Source organism: Mandrillus leucophaeus, unplaced genomic scaffold (assembly GCF_000951045.1).
Source record: "Mandrillus leucophaeus isolate KB7577 unplaced genomic scaffold, Mleu.le_1.0 Scaffold24, whole genome shotgun sequence".
Lineage (NCBI taxonomy): Eukaryota > Metazoa > Chordata > Mammalia > Primates > Cercopithecidae > Mandrillus > Mandrillus leucophaeus.
The window spans coordinates 1,692,453-1,708,084 of NW_012102476.1; the positions used below are offsets into that span (position 1 = coordinate 1,692,453).

Below are 15,632 nucleotides of genomic sequence, written 5' to 3' on the forward strand. Positions count from 1 at the left end.
GGCCCCAAGTGATCCACCCACCTCGGCCACCAAAAGTGCTGGGATTACAGACGTGAGCCATCACGCCTAGCCAAAATTAAGAATTTCTGTTCAGTGAAGGATACCCCTAGATACAAAGAAAATTTCAATTTTTTCCCCTTTCAATTTTTTTTTTTTTTTTTTTTTTTTTTGAGATGGAGCCTTGCTCTGTCGCCAGGCTGGAGTGCAGTGGTAGAACCTTGGCTCACTGCAATCTCCACCTCCAGAATTTAAGCGATTCCCCTGCCTCAGCCTCCAGAGTAGCTGGGACTACAGGGTATGTGCCACCATGACCAGCTAATTTTGTTGGCCAGGATGGTCTCAATCTCCTGACCTCGTGATCCACCCACCTCGGCCTCCCAAAGTCCCCTTTTTAATTTTTTTTGTAGAAACGAGGTCTCACTATGTTGCCCAGGCTGGTCTCGAACTCCTGGGCTGAAGCGATCTTTCCGCCTCAGCCTCCCAAAGTGTTGGGATTACTGGTGAACCTCCATACCCAGCCCAAATGTGCATTCTTGGAATTATTTGCAATTGCCCAGGAATGTACAAGCAACTCCTGAGAATACACCAAAAAAGGTAAGAAACTCCATGAGAAAATGGGCAATGCACAGGAAAGGAAACCAGAAAGGCTAAAGGAAAAAATTCCCCAAATGCTGATCAGATGAATGTATATTAAAGCACAGCACCACTATCTACCTATCAGACTGGCAAAAATTAGGTAGTCTGGCAATACAAGTGCTGGCAAGGATAAGGAGAAAAGGGTGGCCTCGAGTAGGGGGGTCAGTCACCATTCTAAAGAAAATCTGGAAAACCATAGAGAAACTGACCTCTGTGACCTATAAGCCCACCCTGGGTACATATGCCACACAAGCACAGAAGGGAACACACGAAAGGATGTTTATCGTGGCCTGTATCCAGTGCCGAGGGGTCAGAGGCACCCAGGTGTCCCCCACTTGAGGCAATGTGTGTAAGTGGCAATTGACATTGTGGAGTGCCACGTGGCAGGTCAAAGTAATACTGCATTTCTAGAAGAGGCAATGGGGCTAGATCTTAGCACACATTGAATGAAAATGGCGTAAGACGTATTGCACAATAGCACTATGTACAGTAAAAGCATATACTCACACATGAAACGTGGTATTTTACAAATACATTCATATTCAGAGACATGTGGGTGCTTATTGGAGAGGATGGTGTAAAGAAAGGGAAAAAAGCCATAAAACCAGAGAATCTTTGCATGGGACTGTATTCCTGAGATCCCAAACCAAAGGGATGAATGTGCTGTTATGCCTTAAATGTGTGCACCAGGAAACGTAAACTAGAAAGGGTGGCTCTGAAGGGTTCTCGGGTGAGGAAGACCCCCAGGGCTGAGAATCCACCACCTTCATCCTTCAAAAGAGTACCCCAGTTGTCTGCTTACGCTTCAGCCAGCAGGTGTGAGCTTGGTCATTTCCTGCAAACCAGGCAACCACACCAGTGTATAAGCCTCAAGTAAATGTCACTCCCAAGCCCCAAATGGGACTAAGGCCTCTGCTAGGCTAGGCATGGTGTAAGTCCCAGGCCTGGAAGCTCCCACCCAACCCTCATTTGTTTCAGTTCACTTTCAATATGTGCATAGTTTCATAGAGCAGACATTTCCATGAGGAAAAGAGGATGATGGTGAAAGGGGAGGGGTGAGGGGACATCTCCATGTCACAGAGGCTGCAGAACTCAGCATGACTTGTGGACGGAGCCACAGGCCATCCAGGGCAACAACACCCACACAACTCACCAAGTGGTTAACGGCTCTAAACCAGGGTCAACAGGAGGGGACAAAAGTCACTCCTTGATTTTGCTGCAGCTTAAAGATAAGTTCTACCTCAGCTTCTGCTAGGCCTTATGGGGCAAAAAATGGGGAGTCATTCTCCCCAAGTCCAGGCTGGGCCATCAAACAGGGAGTGGGGTGTCAGCCCCAGACCTCAATGAGGTCCCCAGATTCCATGCCCAGGTCAGCTGGCAGCTCCCTGCCTGAAAGCTTTGTCCCATCAAAGAAGAAGGAGAGCTTCCGTCCCGACAGTCCCATGGCCTCCTCATAGTGGGACATGAGGGTCTTTAGAGGGGAATCCTGGATGGAAAGAAATGAAAATGGACATCAGAACATGAAAGGGGGTGGGGATCCTGTAGGGACAAACAGGGAACTTGGGACACGGAGGACAGAGGAAGGGGCGGAAACAATAAAGTCAGGGCCCCATGTGGGGAAAGGAGAGAGGACAAAGAAGCCAGCCCAGCCGGGCTCCTCTCTGGGAGCTGGGACAAATCCTGTCATCCCTCTGGGCTCCAAGTTGCTCAGGTAGAGGGCGGGGGCCACAAGCCCAAGGCTTAGGGGTGTAGGCTCTGAGTCAGGCAAGTCCTCCCAGCCTCGGCCTCCTCCCCTATGAAACGGAAGTGTGTACCAATGACTAAGAGAGCCCAGATTCTAGAGTAAGGATGAGCCAAGCTGGAGTCCAGGCTCTCGCACCTATTAGATGTGTGACCTTAAAAAAATGTTACAGGTTATGTCCCCCAGAGAAGACACCTTGTGGTCTTAACCCCTGGTTAAGTGTGAATGTGATCTGATTTGGAGATGGGGCCTTTGCAGATGCAATCAAGTTGAGATTGCACTGGATTAGAATGAGTGCTAACGCTGTGGGACTGGCAGACAGCTCACTGCAACCTCTGCCTCCTGGGTTCAAGCAATTCTCCTGCCTCAGCCTCCTGAGTAGCTGTGACTATAGGCACAGGCCACCACACCCAGTTAAGTTTTTGTATTTTTGGTAGAGACAGAGTTTCTCTATGTTGCCCAGGCTGGTCTCAAACTTCCTGAGTTCAGATGATCTACCCACTTTGGCCTCCCAAAGTGCTGGGATGACAGGCGTCAGCCCCTGCGCCCAGCCTGGGACTGGTATGCTCACGAAACAGACACAGAAACAGACATGAGGGGAGAGCACGCATGATGACAGAGCAAGAACACCAAGGACTGCGGGCCAATGGCAGGAGCCAGGAGGAGACAGGGCAGGTTCCACAGAGAGACCCCGAGGGACTGTGTGATGTTGTCAAATACATATTTGGTCTTTGTATGTTTCCTGGTATAAAATTCCTAAAATCCCTGGGAAAGAGTTAAGTATCTTTTTGCATGCTAATTAGTTGACTGGTGGCTGGCAGCCCCTAAAGAGCTTCAGGAATGGTGATGGTCACTAGAAAGACCAAGGTAGGATAAGAGAGTTGGGACTTTTTTCCCACCCCCCAACCTCCAAGAAGGAGGGAGAGAGTGAAGGTTGAGCTACCACCAATAGTCCGTGGTTTAATCAGTCATGCCTATATAACAAAGCTTCCATAAAAATCCAGAGGACAGGGTTTGGAGAACTTCCCAATAGTTGAACATGTGATGATTCCTGGAGAATGATGCCCAGGGAAGGTATGGAAGCTCTGCACCCTTTTCCCATGCTGTGTCCTACACATCTCTTCATCTGTATCCTTTGTTAACATCCTTTATAATAAACCAGTAAATGCAAGTGTCTCCCTGAGTTCTGTAAGCTGCTCTAGCAAATTAAACCCAAGGAGGGGACCAGGTACGGTGGCTCATGCCTGTAATCCCAACACTTTGGGAGGCCGAGGTGGGAGGATCAGTTGAGCCCGTAAGTTTTTTATTATTCTTTTTTTTTTTTGAGACGGAGTCTCGCTTTGTTGTCCAGGCTGGAGTGCAGTGGCTCTATTTCGGCTCACTGCAAGCTCCGCTTCCCGGGTTCATGCCATTCTCCTGCCTCAGCCTCCCGAGTAGCTGGGACTACAGGCGCCTGCCATCACACCCGGCTAATTTTTTGTATTTTCAGTAGAGAAAGGGTTTCACCATGTTAGCCAGGATGGTCTCGATCTCCTGACCTCATGATCCACCCGACTCAGCCTCCCAAAGTGCTGGGATTACAGGCGTGACCCACCATGCTGGGCCGAGCCCAGGAGTTTGAGTCCAGCCTGGGCAACACAGTGAGACCTCATCTACACAAAAAAATTAAAAAATTAACCAAAGGTAGTGGCACACACCTGTAGTCCCAGCTACTCAGGAGGCTGAGGTGGAAGGATCACTTGAGCCCAGGAGTTTGAGGCTGTGGTAAGCCAAGATCACACCACTGTACTCCAGCCCAGGCAACAGAGCAAGACCCTGGCTCTCTCTCTTTTTTTGTTGTTGAGACAAAGTCTAGTTTTGTCGCCCAGGCTGGAGTGCAGTGGCTTGATCTTGGCACATAGCAACCTCCGCCTCCTGGGTTCAAGGGATTCTTCTGCCTCAGTCTCCTGAGTAGCTAGGACTACAAGTGCACACATACCTTTAAAAAAAAAAAAAGAAAAAAATCCTGAGTTTGTTTTTTTCCCCCATATCTTCAGAGACCCTGGCTCAGCTAACACCTTGATTTCAGACTTCTACCCTCCAGAACAATGAGAGAATAAATTTGCGTTGTTTTAAGCCACCCAATTTGTGGTACTTTGTTACAACAGCCAAAATACAAAAGTGGGGTGCTGCTGGAATAAATAGTTAAATGTAACAGTGGATTTAGAATTGGATCAAGGCTGGAATAATTTTTTTTTTTTTTTTTGAGCTAGGGTCCTGCTCTGTCTCCCAGGCTGGAGTGCAGTGGCCCAGTCTTGGCTCACTGCAGCCTCAATCTCCTAGGCACAAGCGATCCTCACACCTCAGCCTCCTGGGTAGCTGGAACTATAGGTATGCGCCAGCATGCTGGGCTAATTTTTGTATTTTTTGTAGAGGCAGGGTTTCACTATGTTGCCCAGGCTGGTCTTGAACTCCTGAGCTCAAGCAATCTGTCCATGTTGGCCTCTCAAAGTGTTAGGATTACAGATGTGACGCACCCGCCTGGCTGAAGCTGGAAGAATTCTGAGATGCATGTTAGAAAAAACCTAGACTGCCTTGAAGAAACTGCTGGTAGAAATATGGACATTAAAGGGAATGTCCCTGCAGACTCACAAAGAGGAGAGGTGCAGAGAAAGCTCCTATCATCTTAAGAGGATGCATATATTGTTATGAACAGAAGGCTGCTAGAAGTATGAATATTAAAGGTGTTTCTGGTGAGGTCTCTGGAGGAAATGAGGAATATGTTATTGGTAACTGGAATAAAACTTTCCGATAAAGGTGGCGCAATCATGGCTCACTACAACCTCGATCTCCCAGGCTCAAGCAATCCTCCTGCCGCAGCCACCTGGGGAGCTAGGACTACAGGAGTTGGGATTACAGGTGTGAGCCACCGCACCTGGCCCAATTTCTCCCTTTTAAAATGGGAATGTGTATCCTATGTCTGTCCCATTACTGTATTTTAGAAGTGAATAACTTATTTTCTAGATTTCATGGGTCCACAGAGAGAGAGGAATTTTGTCCTAGAATGGACCATACCAAGTCTCATCCAAAACTGATTTAATGATTTAGAAAATAAAATTAGGACTTCTTGAATTGATTATATTTAAATGAGATTTTGGGCTTAAGAGTTGATGCTGGGATGGGTTAAGACTTGCAGGGACACTGGAATGGGATGTATATATTTTGCAGATGGGAAGGCCATGAATTTGATGGGGGCTAGAGAACAGTGCATTAAGGATTGAACTGTATTCCCCTGAAAAGGTACTTTGCGGTCCTAACCCCTAGTAAATATGAATGTAACCTTACTTGAAAGTAGGGGCTTTGCAGATATAATCAAGTTGAGATGAGGTTGTGCTTGGTTAGGGTGGGGCTAGCCCAACATGACCTATGTCTTTCCAAGAAGAGAAATGAACACAGAGACACACGGAGAACACCATGTGATCACAGAGGGAGAGACTGGAGTGACACAGCTGCAAGCCAAGGAACTCTGGCCACCAGCAGAAGCTAGAAACAGGTAAGGAAGGTTTCCACCCAGATTCTCAGATGGAACCAGGCCCTGCCAACACCTTCAATTCAGACTTCTAGCCTCCAGAAGTGTAAGGGAATAGGTTTCTATTGTTTTAAGCCACCCAGTTTGTGTATTTTATTACAGTAGACTTAAGAAATGAATGCAGCAGCCCAGGCGTGGTGGCTCACACCTGTAATCCCAACACTTTGGGAGGCCAAGGCGGGTGGATCACTTGAGGTCAGGAGTTCGAGACCAGCCTGGCCAACATGGTGAAACCCCATCTCTACTAAAAATACAAAAATTAGCCCAGCACGTGCATCTGTAATCCCAGCTACTCCGGAGGCTGAGGCAGGAGAATCACTTGAAACTCGGAAGGCGGAGGTTGCAGTGAGCCAAGATCGTGCCAGACTCCAGCCTGGGCGACAGACTAAGACTCTCAAAAAAAAAAAAAAAAAAAAGTGACTGCACCAAGTTGCTTATTCCACCTCTCTAGAACTCAGTCTTCTTATTGCCAAATGAGGATAACAGTGCTTTCCCACATCAGATTGTTGTGAAATTAAATAAGATCCTGAACGTGAGGAAATTATCCTCGGCACAGGGACTGGCACTTAGCCGTGTGGCCTTCATTGTTATTTTGATGGGTTTTACTGATTACCGTCCAAGGGTCCTTTCTGTTTTAATCAGAAGGAGTCAGGAGACTGAGGGGGCACCCAGACTAGGGCAGACGGTACCAGCAGTAGCAAGGAGGGAAGCTGAACGATGGGTTTTCCCACTACCTAGGATGGCTGGGAACCCAAGAACATGGAGGGCAGTGTCTTCTGCAAGTCAAGATTAGGGGAATCCATCCTCCATTAACTGACAAGAGAGACGAGAGGCAGCAGAGGACAGGGTGAAGGGCGTAGAAAGCCATCTCTCCCACTCACTCGAGACAGTGAGACTTCCAGCGTCTGGTGTTTCTCCTTTCCCTGCACCCGGAGCTGGAGCTGTCGGGATGTCTCTGTGGCCTCTGGAGAACTTGCCAGTACCACACAGTCTGTGGGAGGCAGAATCAGGAAGCCAGGGCTAAATGGGGGCTTGGAAGCAGGGCCCGTGCTGAACCTCTCCCTGTATCCCCTTCCCCTGGCAAATGCCTCAAGGCCCCACCTCCCTGCCTTCCTCTCACCAATGATGTCAGCCACTCCGAGCTTTAGGGTCCTGGGAGTGGCAGTAGGTGATAGCTCTGTCTCTCCAAAAAGCAAAAGGATCCTGCTTGGGGACACCCCAAGGTGGGTGGCCATGTGGTCCACCACACTCTGCAGGGGCTCCGACTAGGGATGGGGACAAGAAGCAAAAGAGGTCTTCCTGCCTTGAAATCCACACACCCGCCCCCCACACCACCCAAACACAAGCTCTGGCCTTAGCTACTTGCTAAGCTCCTCAGCTGTGAGTTTCATCATATTTACCTAGTAAGGTATAGAATAAAATCGTGTCAGCAAGGGGTACAGGCAAGTAACACAAAGAAATATAGCAGCCATGGGTTAGGACAAAGAAAGGGGTGATGGGGATTGTAGCAAACTGGAACTCACATGCCACCTAGATAGGCTGGCTGTTACACAGCTCCAGTTGATTGGCACTGCGTGGGAACGTGGGCCAGTGTGACATCGTCCTATTTTTTTCTTTTTTTTTAAGAGGGAGTTTCACTCGTTAACCAGGTTGGAGTGTAGTGGTGCAATCTCGGCTCACTGCAACCTCCGCCTCCCAGATTCAAGTGATTCTCCTGCCAGGCTGGTCTCGAACTCTTGAATTCAGGTGATCAACCTGCCTCGGCCTCCCAAAGTACAGGGATTACAGGTGTAAGCCACCACACCTGGCCACATCTTCCTATTTTTTAAGAGAAGCCAGAAATCTGGACCTTTTTTTTTTTTTTCCTTTCTTTGTATAATTTTAGTAGAGACGGGCTTCACCATATTGGCCAGGCTGGTCTTGAACTCCTGATCTCAAGTGAGATCTGAGGCAGAGTCTCGCTCTTTCACCCAGGCTGGAGGGTAGTGGCGCAATCTTGGCTCACTGAAACCTCCTCCCCCTGGGTTCCAGTGATTCTCCTGCCTCAGCCTCCGAGTTGCTGAAATTACACGCACCCACCACCACGCCCAGCTAATTTTTGTATTTTTAGTAAAGATGGGGTTTCATCACGTTGGCCAGGCTGGTCTCAAACTCCTGACCTCAGGTGATCTGCCTGCCTTGGCCTCCCAAAAGTGCTGGGATTACGGGCGTGAGGCACCGCACCCAGCCAGAAATCTGGACCTTTGTATGAAATCACCCATCAAAAAGGTGACAACAAACTTGTATATTTTTAAAGCACTTGGTCAGGCATGGTGGCTCACACCTATAATCTCGGCATTTTGAGAGGCCGAGGCGGGAGGCTTGCTTGGGGTCAGGAGTTCAAGATCAGCCTGAGCAACAAAGCAAGATCCCACCTCCATTTTTTTTTTTTTTTAGAGACAGGGTCTTGCTCTGTTACCCAGGCTGCAGTGCAGTGGCACAATCACAGCTCACTGTAGCCTCCAACTCCTGGACTCAGAAGATCCTCCTGCATCAGCCTCCCAAGTTGCTGGGACTACAGGTCTGCACCACCATGCCTGGTTAATTTTTTTATTTTTAGTAGAGACAAGGTCTCACTATTTTGCCCAGGCTGGTCTTGAACTCCTGGCCTCTAAGTGATCCTCTCACCTTGGCCTTCCAAAGTGCTGGGATTACAGGAGTGAGCCACCATACCTGGCCCCCATCTCTATGTTTAAAAAATAAAATAGGCTAGGCACAGTGGCTTATGCCTCTAATCCCAACACTTTGGAAGGCCGACTCAGGGGATCACTTGAGATCAGGAGTTCAAGACCAGCCTGGCCAATATGGTGAAGCCCTGCCTCTACTAAAAATACAAAAATTAGTCAGGCATGGTGGCGGGCACCTGTAGTCCCAGCTACTTGGGAGGCTGAGGTGGGAGAATCGCTTGAACCTGGGAGGTGAAGTTTTCAGTGAGCCAAGATCGTGCCACTGCACTCCAGCCTAGGCAACAGAGTGAGACTCTGTCTCAAAAAATAAAAATAATAAAAAATAATAAAATAAAATAAAATAAGTCTACAGGGCAAAGAAAGCAGACATATGGTTGAAAAAGCCATGGGCTGCCAGTCTGCAACCTCTGCCTTAGTTGCTTGACTGATGCACAGTGCATCAGTAATGGTAACGTCTGTTACCATTCCTGGTGTTGAAACAGGTTTATCCCTACAAAAGTATCAGGCTTTGCCAGGAAGCTGGGGGAGCTCAGGGTTACTGAGTGACATCTGCTGTGTCCAGGGCAGTGAGAGCAAGTCCAAGAGGGAAGCCCAGGTTACTAGGGAGGAAGGTAAGAGAGACTCCCAAAAAAAGCTTCTGAGAACTGACAGGATGCTTCACACCTGGAATCCCAGCACTTTGGGGGGTCAATGAGGGACAATTTTGGAACCAGCCTGGACACAGTGAGACCACTTTTTGAAGGAAAAAAAAAAAAAAAAACCCAGGATGCTTATGAGGAGCCTTGAAGAATGGGTAGAAAGTTTGCCAGAAAGAGAGGGGAGCATTGGGAAAATGCAGACGGAGGAAACAGAAAGTGTGAAAGCAGGACAGACTGAAAAGAATGATGGGCAGCTCCAGAGAGCAGGATGGGAAAAAGATGACAGTCCCTTCTGCCAGGACACCCCTGCTGGACACCACCATCTCTCCAGAAGCAGCTCCTGGGTCCTTCTCCCATGGGCCTCAGGCACTCACCATTCTGAGGGGCAATCTGACCAGGTCAGCCCGGCAACGGATTTTGAGCGGGAAGAGTCGGGGGGTCTCTGGGAGGGTGGGCCCTTCCACCAAGACCACTTCGTCCTCTTGGCCCTGTTGCTCTTGGCCCTGAGGTGGCTTGGGGCTCAGGCAGGAACGGAGATCCTGGAGGCGCTTGTTCACCTCACTGCAGTGCAGACAGGACTCTGGGTCAACTGGAGTCAGCTACCCTCCCAGATTGCCCTCTTCCATCCCAGCCAGAGCCCCTGCACTTGGCACCTTAATTTCTTGAGTGCCCGAGTATGCTTTCTGCTTTTGGTCCTTGGTGAAGGTGGGGACAGAGGAGAGTTGTCCAGATCCCTGTAGAAGCAAGAGACGGTAGGACGGAGGCAATGGAGGGAGTCTGGCCCCACAAATCTCTAAAAACCAGATTCTTGGACAATCAAGAGGAAGCACAGTCAGACACAATGGATCACACCTGTAATCCCAGCACTTTGGGAGGCTGAGCCAGGAGAATCACTCGAGCCCAGGGGTCCAAGACCAGGCTAGGCAAGATGGGGAGACCCTATTTCTACATAATTAGCCAGGCATAGTGGAACACAGCTGTAGTCCCAGCTACCCAGGAGGCTGAGGTGGGAGGGTCACTTGAACCCAGGAATTTGAGGCTGCAATAAGCTATGATCACACCACTGCACTCCAGCCTGGGCAATGGAGTGAGGCTCTATCTCTAAACATGTAAAAATACATTTAAAAAATAAAGAGGGAGCAGCTTCCAATAACCCCATTTCACTGGAAGGCAGGGGTAGGGGAGAGGGAAAGCCTGAGGCATCATTTTTATATTTATATGACCTGAATATTAGGGAAGAAAATGCCTCACTTTTGAGATTGTCACTTCCCAGGAAAATGTCCAATAATATCTGACAGACGGCAAGTACTTACTATATGTCCAGTGTTGCCCAGGCTGGTCTTGAACTCCTGGGCTCAAGTGATTCACTTCCCTTGGCCTCCCAAAGTGCTGGGATTACAGGCAAGAGCCATTGTGTCCAGTCAAGTGTTAACTCTTGATTGACTTAGCAATTCATTGACACAAGTGCCACTATTATTCCCAAGTTTGGGGGGTTTTTTGTCTGTCTGTTTGTTTGCTTTTTAGAGACAGGGTCTCACTCTGTCACCCAGGCTGGAGTATAGTGGCACGATCATGGCTCACTGCAGCCTCCAACTCCTGGGATAAAGTGATCTTCCCACCTCAGCCTCCTGAGGAGCTGGGATTACAGGAGTATGCCACCACGCCAGGCTACTTTTTATTTTACTTTTTATAGAGACAGGGTCTCTCTCTGCTTCCCAGGCTGTAAAACGGGGTTTTACAGATGAAGAAAAAGAAGCATGGAGAGGACAGGGAAGCCGGATTGAAACCACACCTTAAGCTCGCATTACTAGGGTCTCAGAATCCACTCCCAAGGGTGGTCCTGAAGGGTTCACTGTCACCTCCCGGGGTAAGCCACCTCTTTTCCCAAGCACTTCATTCCCCACACGAACCTCAACAGTCCTTCTATCCCTTCTTCTTACCCTTTCAGGAGCCACCCAAGGGTCCTACCTGCCTTCGCTTACCCCTCCAACTCACTTCCTGCTCCCAGGGCCCAAGGGCCCTGGCCTCACTCACAGAATCTCTGTCTTTTTCTTCTCTTCTTTATCCTTAGTCCTCAGCTTTGTCTTCCAAGGAGAGCCTGGTGATGGCGAGCCCTCATGGTAGAGACCACTCGAATCTGCCAGCTCCACCTCTGGGGGCAAAGGAAGAGAAGGTAGAAGGAGGTTATCCAAGGGAGGCCACCGAAGGCCAAGAAGAAACAAGTCAGAGGCTTCAAGAAGATCCCAGGAAAGGAGGAGACCACGGAGCCCCTGGCACACACAGGGCCACACGATAATACTGGGAAAGGGGGCAGGGGATGAGACTGCTATTTAGTATAAAGATAGCTGATATTAACTTAAAATTAACTTAAATTTCTCATGAAAGGAAACCAGGTATTATTTTCTATAATACAGAAATTTCTATTTGCCCACTGTCAATAAAAGATCATCACAAACCACGAAAATAAATACTGTGAAAATTAAAAAATGATAAGAAACCCTAGATCAGTGGCTCTCAACCAGGGACAATTTTGCCCCTGAGGGGACATGTAGCAATGTCTAGAGACAATATTGGTTATCAAAATGTGGAGGGCGAGGGGGCTGAGGTATAATACTTCCCAGGGATGGAAGTCAGGATGCCACTAAACTTTCTACAATGTACAGGACAGCTTCTAACACCAAAGAATTTTCCAGTCCAAAAAATGCCAGTAATGCTGAAGTCGTGAAATCCTGTCCTAACTAAATATAGCAGCTGCGAGAGGCCTGTGATTCTATATTTCTTTTTTTCTTTTTTTTTTTGAGACCGGGTCTTACTGTGTCACCCAGGTTGGAGTGCAGTGGCATGATCATGGCTCACTGCAGCTTCGACTTCCTGAGCTCAGGTGATTCTCCCACCTCAGCCTCCTGAGTAGCTAGGACTACAAGTACACATCACCATGCCTGGTTTTTTTATTTTTCTGTAGAAACAGGGTCTCATCATATTGCGCAGGCTGGTCTCGAACTCCTGGGCTCCAGCAATCCTCCCATCTCAGCCTCCCAAAGTGCTGGGATTACAGCACTTTGAGCCACTGCGCCCAGCTGATTCTGCATTTCTAGCAAGCTGGGCCCACGTTTTGAGTATCAGGGATAGGGGTACCTTTTGCATAGCACTTCTATGTCCTAGGTACTGTCCTAAAGCATATATCTAGCCAAGAGGCAGCTCTCCCTATATTCCCTTTCGTTAATTCTCACCAAAATCTGCACCAAAATGGGGTCTACTATTATCCCCACTTTCATAATGAGGAAATTGAAGCATTGAGAAATTAAGAAACTTGCCCAGGCTGGGCATAGTGGCTCACGCCTATAATCCCAGCACTTTGGGAGGCCAAGGCGGACAGATCACCTAAGGTCAGGAGTTCAAGATCAGCCTGGCCAACATGACGAAACCCCATCTCTACTAAAAATACAAAAATTAGCCAGACATGGTGGTGGGCACCTGTAATCCCTGCTACTCAGGAGGCTGAGGCAGGAGAATGGCTTGACCCTGGGAGATGGAGGTTGCAGAGAGCTGAGATCGCGCCACTACACTCCAGCCTGGGTGACAAAGTGAGACTGTCTCAAAAAAAAAAAAGAAAACAGAAACTTGCCTAAGATCACACAGCTATTAAGAGATAGAGCTGAGGCTGGGCACAATGGCTCACGCCTGTAATCTCAGCACTTTGGGAGGCCAAGATGGGCGGATCACCTGAGGTCAGGAGTTCAAGACCAGCCAGGCCAACATGGTGAAACTCCATCTCTACTAAAAAATACAAAAAATTAGCCAGGCGTGGTGGTGCGCGCCTGTAATCCCAGCTACTGGGAAGGATGGGGCAGGAGAATTGCTTGAACCCAGGAAGCAGAGATCGCGCCATTGCATTCCAGCTTGGGCAACAAGAGCAAAACTGTCTCAAAAAAAAAAAAAAAAAAAAAAAAAGAGAGCAAGAACTGAGATTCAAACACAGGCCAGATGGCTCCTATCTGCTTTTAATCACCCCACCATACTCCCTCATGGCACAAGAGTCTTGGTCCAAGGTCTCCATTTGCCCACTGGATTATTTCCTTCTTAGACTTCATTCCTATTCCCTGCCCTTGAGTTTGCAAAAAATGCATCACTGGGGGAGGACAAAGACAGGGCATCCCTGATAAGATTCAGAGAACACCCTGCTGGCTCCAGTGTTCCCAAGGAACTTGCTACAGATGTAACAAGGTGTCACAGATTCTCAACACCTCACTGCCTCCTGCGCCGCCCAGGACTACGGAATCAGCATCTCTTTAGGTGGCACCAGAAATGTATACATTAATACATTCTATGCTTGTTAACAATCCAGCTCCTGTGGCTGGGATGCAGGAATCCCCTCTCTCACACCCTTCCCTTGAGCCTCAGGAGACAACTGACTGCAGGAACATAAACCACAGGAAGTCTCCTAAGAGAAGCCAGCGCTGCATGCCTCTCCCTGGACGCCCTCCCTTACCTTCCTCCTCCCCTGGAGGGTAGAGTTTCAGGAGGGATAGGTCATCTGGGATAAGGCAAAGGCTACTTTTAACCTGCAAAGACAAGGAGGGAGAGGGGTCAGACCCAAGTCCTCCCCTTACAGAAAGAAAAAACTGGGGGTGATTCTGCCCTAACACCCAGCTCCCAAATCCTCCCTAAGATCGTGGACACCTTGGCCCTCTCCTGGCAACCTAGGAATCCAGCTTCCCCAGGATTCAGAATGGAAGTACCCTTCACCCTTTCCTCCATCTGCCTAAAACACTCTGAAGATGTGTGTTTCCTTGTCCTTTTTAACTAGGTTACTAGTCGCCCCTCTACCCCAGACTCTTAGGGATTCTCAGCCCCCTAGCTCACGCGACCATCGGGGGACCCCAGCCTCCTGGAGCTGCCCAGTCCTCTCTGAACCCGCATGGACTCCAACCCCCAATACCCCAGCTCCCTGGCTTCATTTGCCACGGGCCCCAACCTCGAAATCCAACGGCCCCAGGTCCTCCCAGTCCCTCTCCAAACCCTCAAGAACCCCAGTTCTTCAGCCTCCTTGTGCCCCCAAGACTCTAGCTCCTAGAAATCCTAAACTTCCAACGCATCCCACCCTCCTTCACCACCCCGGTCTGCAGAAAGTCCCGGAGCCCTGCCTCTCCCTGCCTCCAACACCCTAGCCCCCCAGGACCAGCCCCAGAACCCCAGCCTCAACACCCCTACAGCCCTACCCTCCCCGGAGGCCAAGCCCCTGGCCCTTCCACCTGTCCCCTCCCCGGGACCGGACGCACCTTCCCCGAGTACACCGGAACCAGCGGCGCCTCCCCGGGATCCAGCACCAGCCGCCGCCGCCGCCTGACCGGCTCCCGCGGGGGTCCTGCGGGCCGCGCGTCCGCCCCTTCGCTGTCACTGTCGCTGTCATCCCGGGACGCGACCGGCCCCGGGGGCTCCGAGGGTGCAACCTCAACCTCGTCGGCGGCACAGCGAGCACTGGTGACCTCCACAATTTCCTCATCGCTGTCGCTGACCAAGTCCACAGACACGACGTCCAGAGTGCCCCGGGATGGAGACCGCTGGGCCCGAGGACGCCGGCCCCGACCGCCCCAGCCGCCCCGACCCCCTCGGCCCGCACCGCTACCTCGGGACAAGCGGCCCCGCTTCCCCACAGGCTCCGCCATAGCACACGTTCCTCCACAACACACGCCCGCCTCCTCTCGCCTCGCCCTGCCCCCTTCAGCGACTTTCGCCTTGCATTGGACAAACAGCCTGCTCGTCAGCACCTCTTCACGCCCACACGCGCGGGATCCGCCTTCCCGCCTTTTCATTGGTCTCTGTGCCCGCTCATCATGCTCCCACCTCTGAAACCAAGGCGCCAAAGATTCCAATCACCTCGGAGCAATCACCATAGGTTTCGATTCAGTCGGCCTCACCCATTGGCTGGGCCTCCTCTCCACAGCCTAGCCTCTCCCGGACCCGCCCATCCAAGACACCCATCTTCCGGCTTGGTTAGGGGCAGGGCATCCTGGGAAATGTAGTCCTCGAGTGGTAAGGTTTCCGGGAGGAGGAAGACCGGCCTGGAATTCCTTGTGGAAACCGCGGATTTAACCAGGCGCGGTGCCTCACGCCTGTAATCCCGGTACTTTGAGAGGCTGAGGCGGGCAGATTGATTGAGCTCAGAAGTTTGAGACCAGCCTGGCCAATGTGGCGAAACCGCGTCTCTACTAAGAATGCAACAATTACCCGGCGTGGTGGCACCCCTCTGTGGTCCCAACTACTCAGGAGGCTGAGGTGGGAGTTTCGCTGGAGCCCGGGAGGCGGAGATCGCACCACTGCAC

The 15,632-nt window shown here is 50.2% G+C and overlaps 1 protein-coding gene across 2 annotated transcripts; it reads right to left on the bottom strand.

The window, feature by feature from the left end:
• Window positions 1–1,153: 1,153 nt before the first annotated feature.
• Window positions 1,154–15,044, bottom strand: NFATC2IP (nuclear factor of activated T-cells, cytoplasmic, calcineurin-dependent 2 interacting protein). 2 transcript variants are annotated; one of them, XM_011982355.1, is made up of 8 exons: window positions 14,589–15,044; window positions 13,799–13,871; window positions 11,344–11,461; window positions 9,963–10,043; window positions 9,684–9,870; window positions 7,066–7,210; window positions 6,827–6,936; window positions 1,154–2,122 (listed from the first exon to the last, which is right to left on the bottom strand). In XM_011982355.1, the coding sequence occupies exons 1-8, from the start codon at window positions 14,973–14,975 to the stop codon at window positions 1,964–1,966; spliced, it is 1,260 nt and encodes a 419-aa protein (XP_011837745.1). In that variant the 5' UTR covers window positions 14,976–15,044; the 3' UTR covers window positions 1,154–1,963. The 2 variants fall into 2 exon arrangements, with proteins under 2 accessions (XP_011837745.1, XP_011837746.1); XM_011982356.1 differs by having other exon boundaries at window positions 6,823–6,936; window positions 14,589–15,041.
• Between the last annotated feature and the right edge of the window lie 588 nt (window positions 15,045–15,632).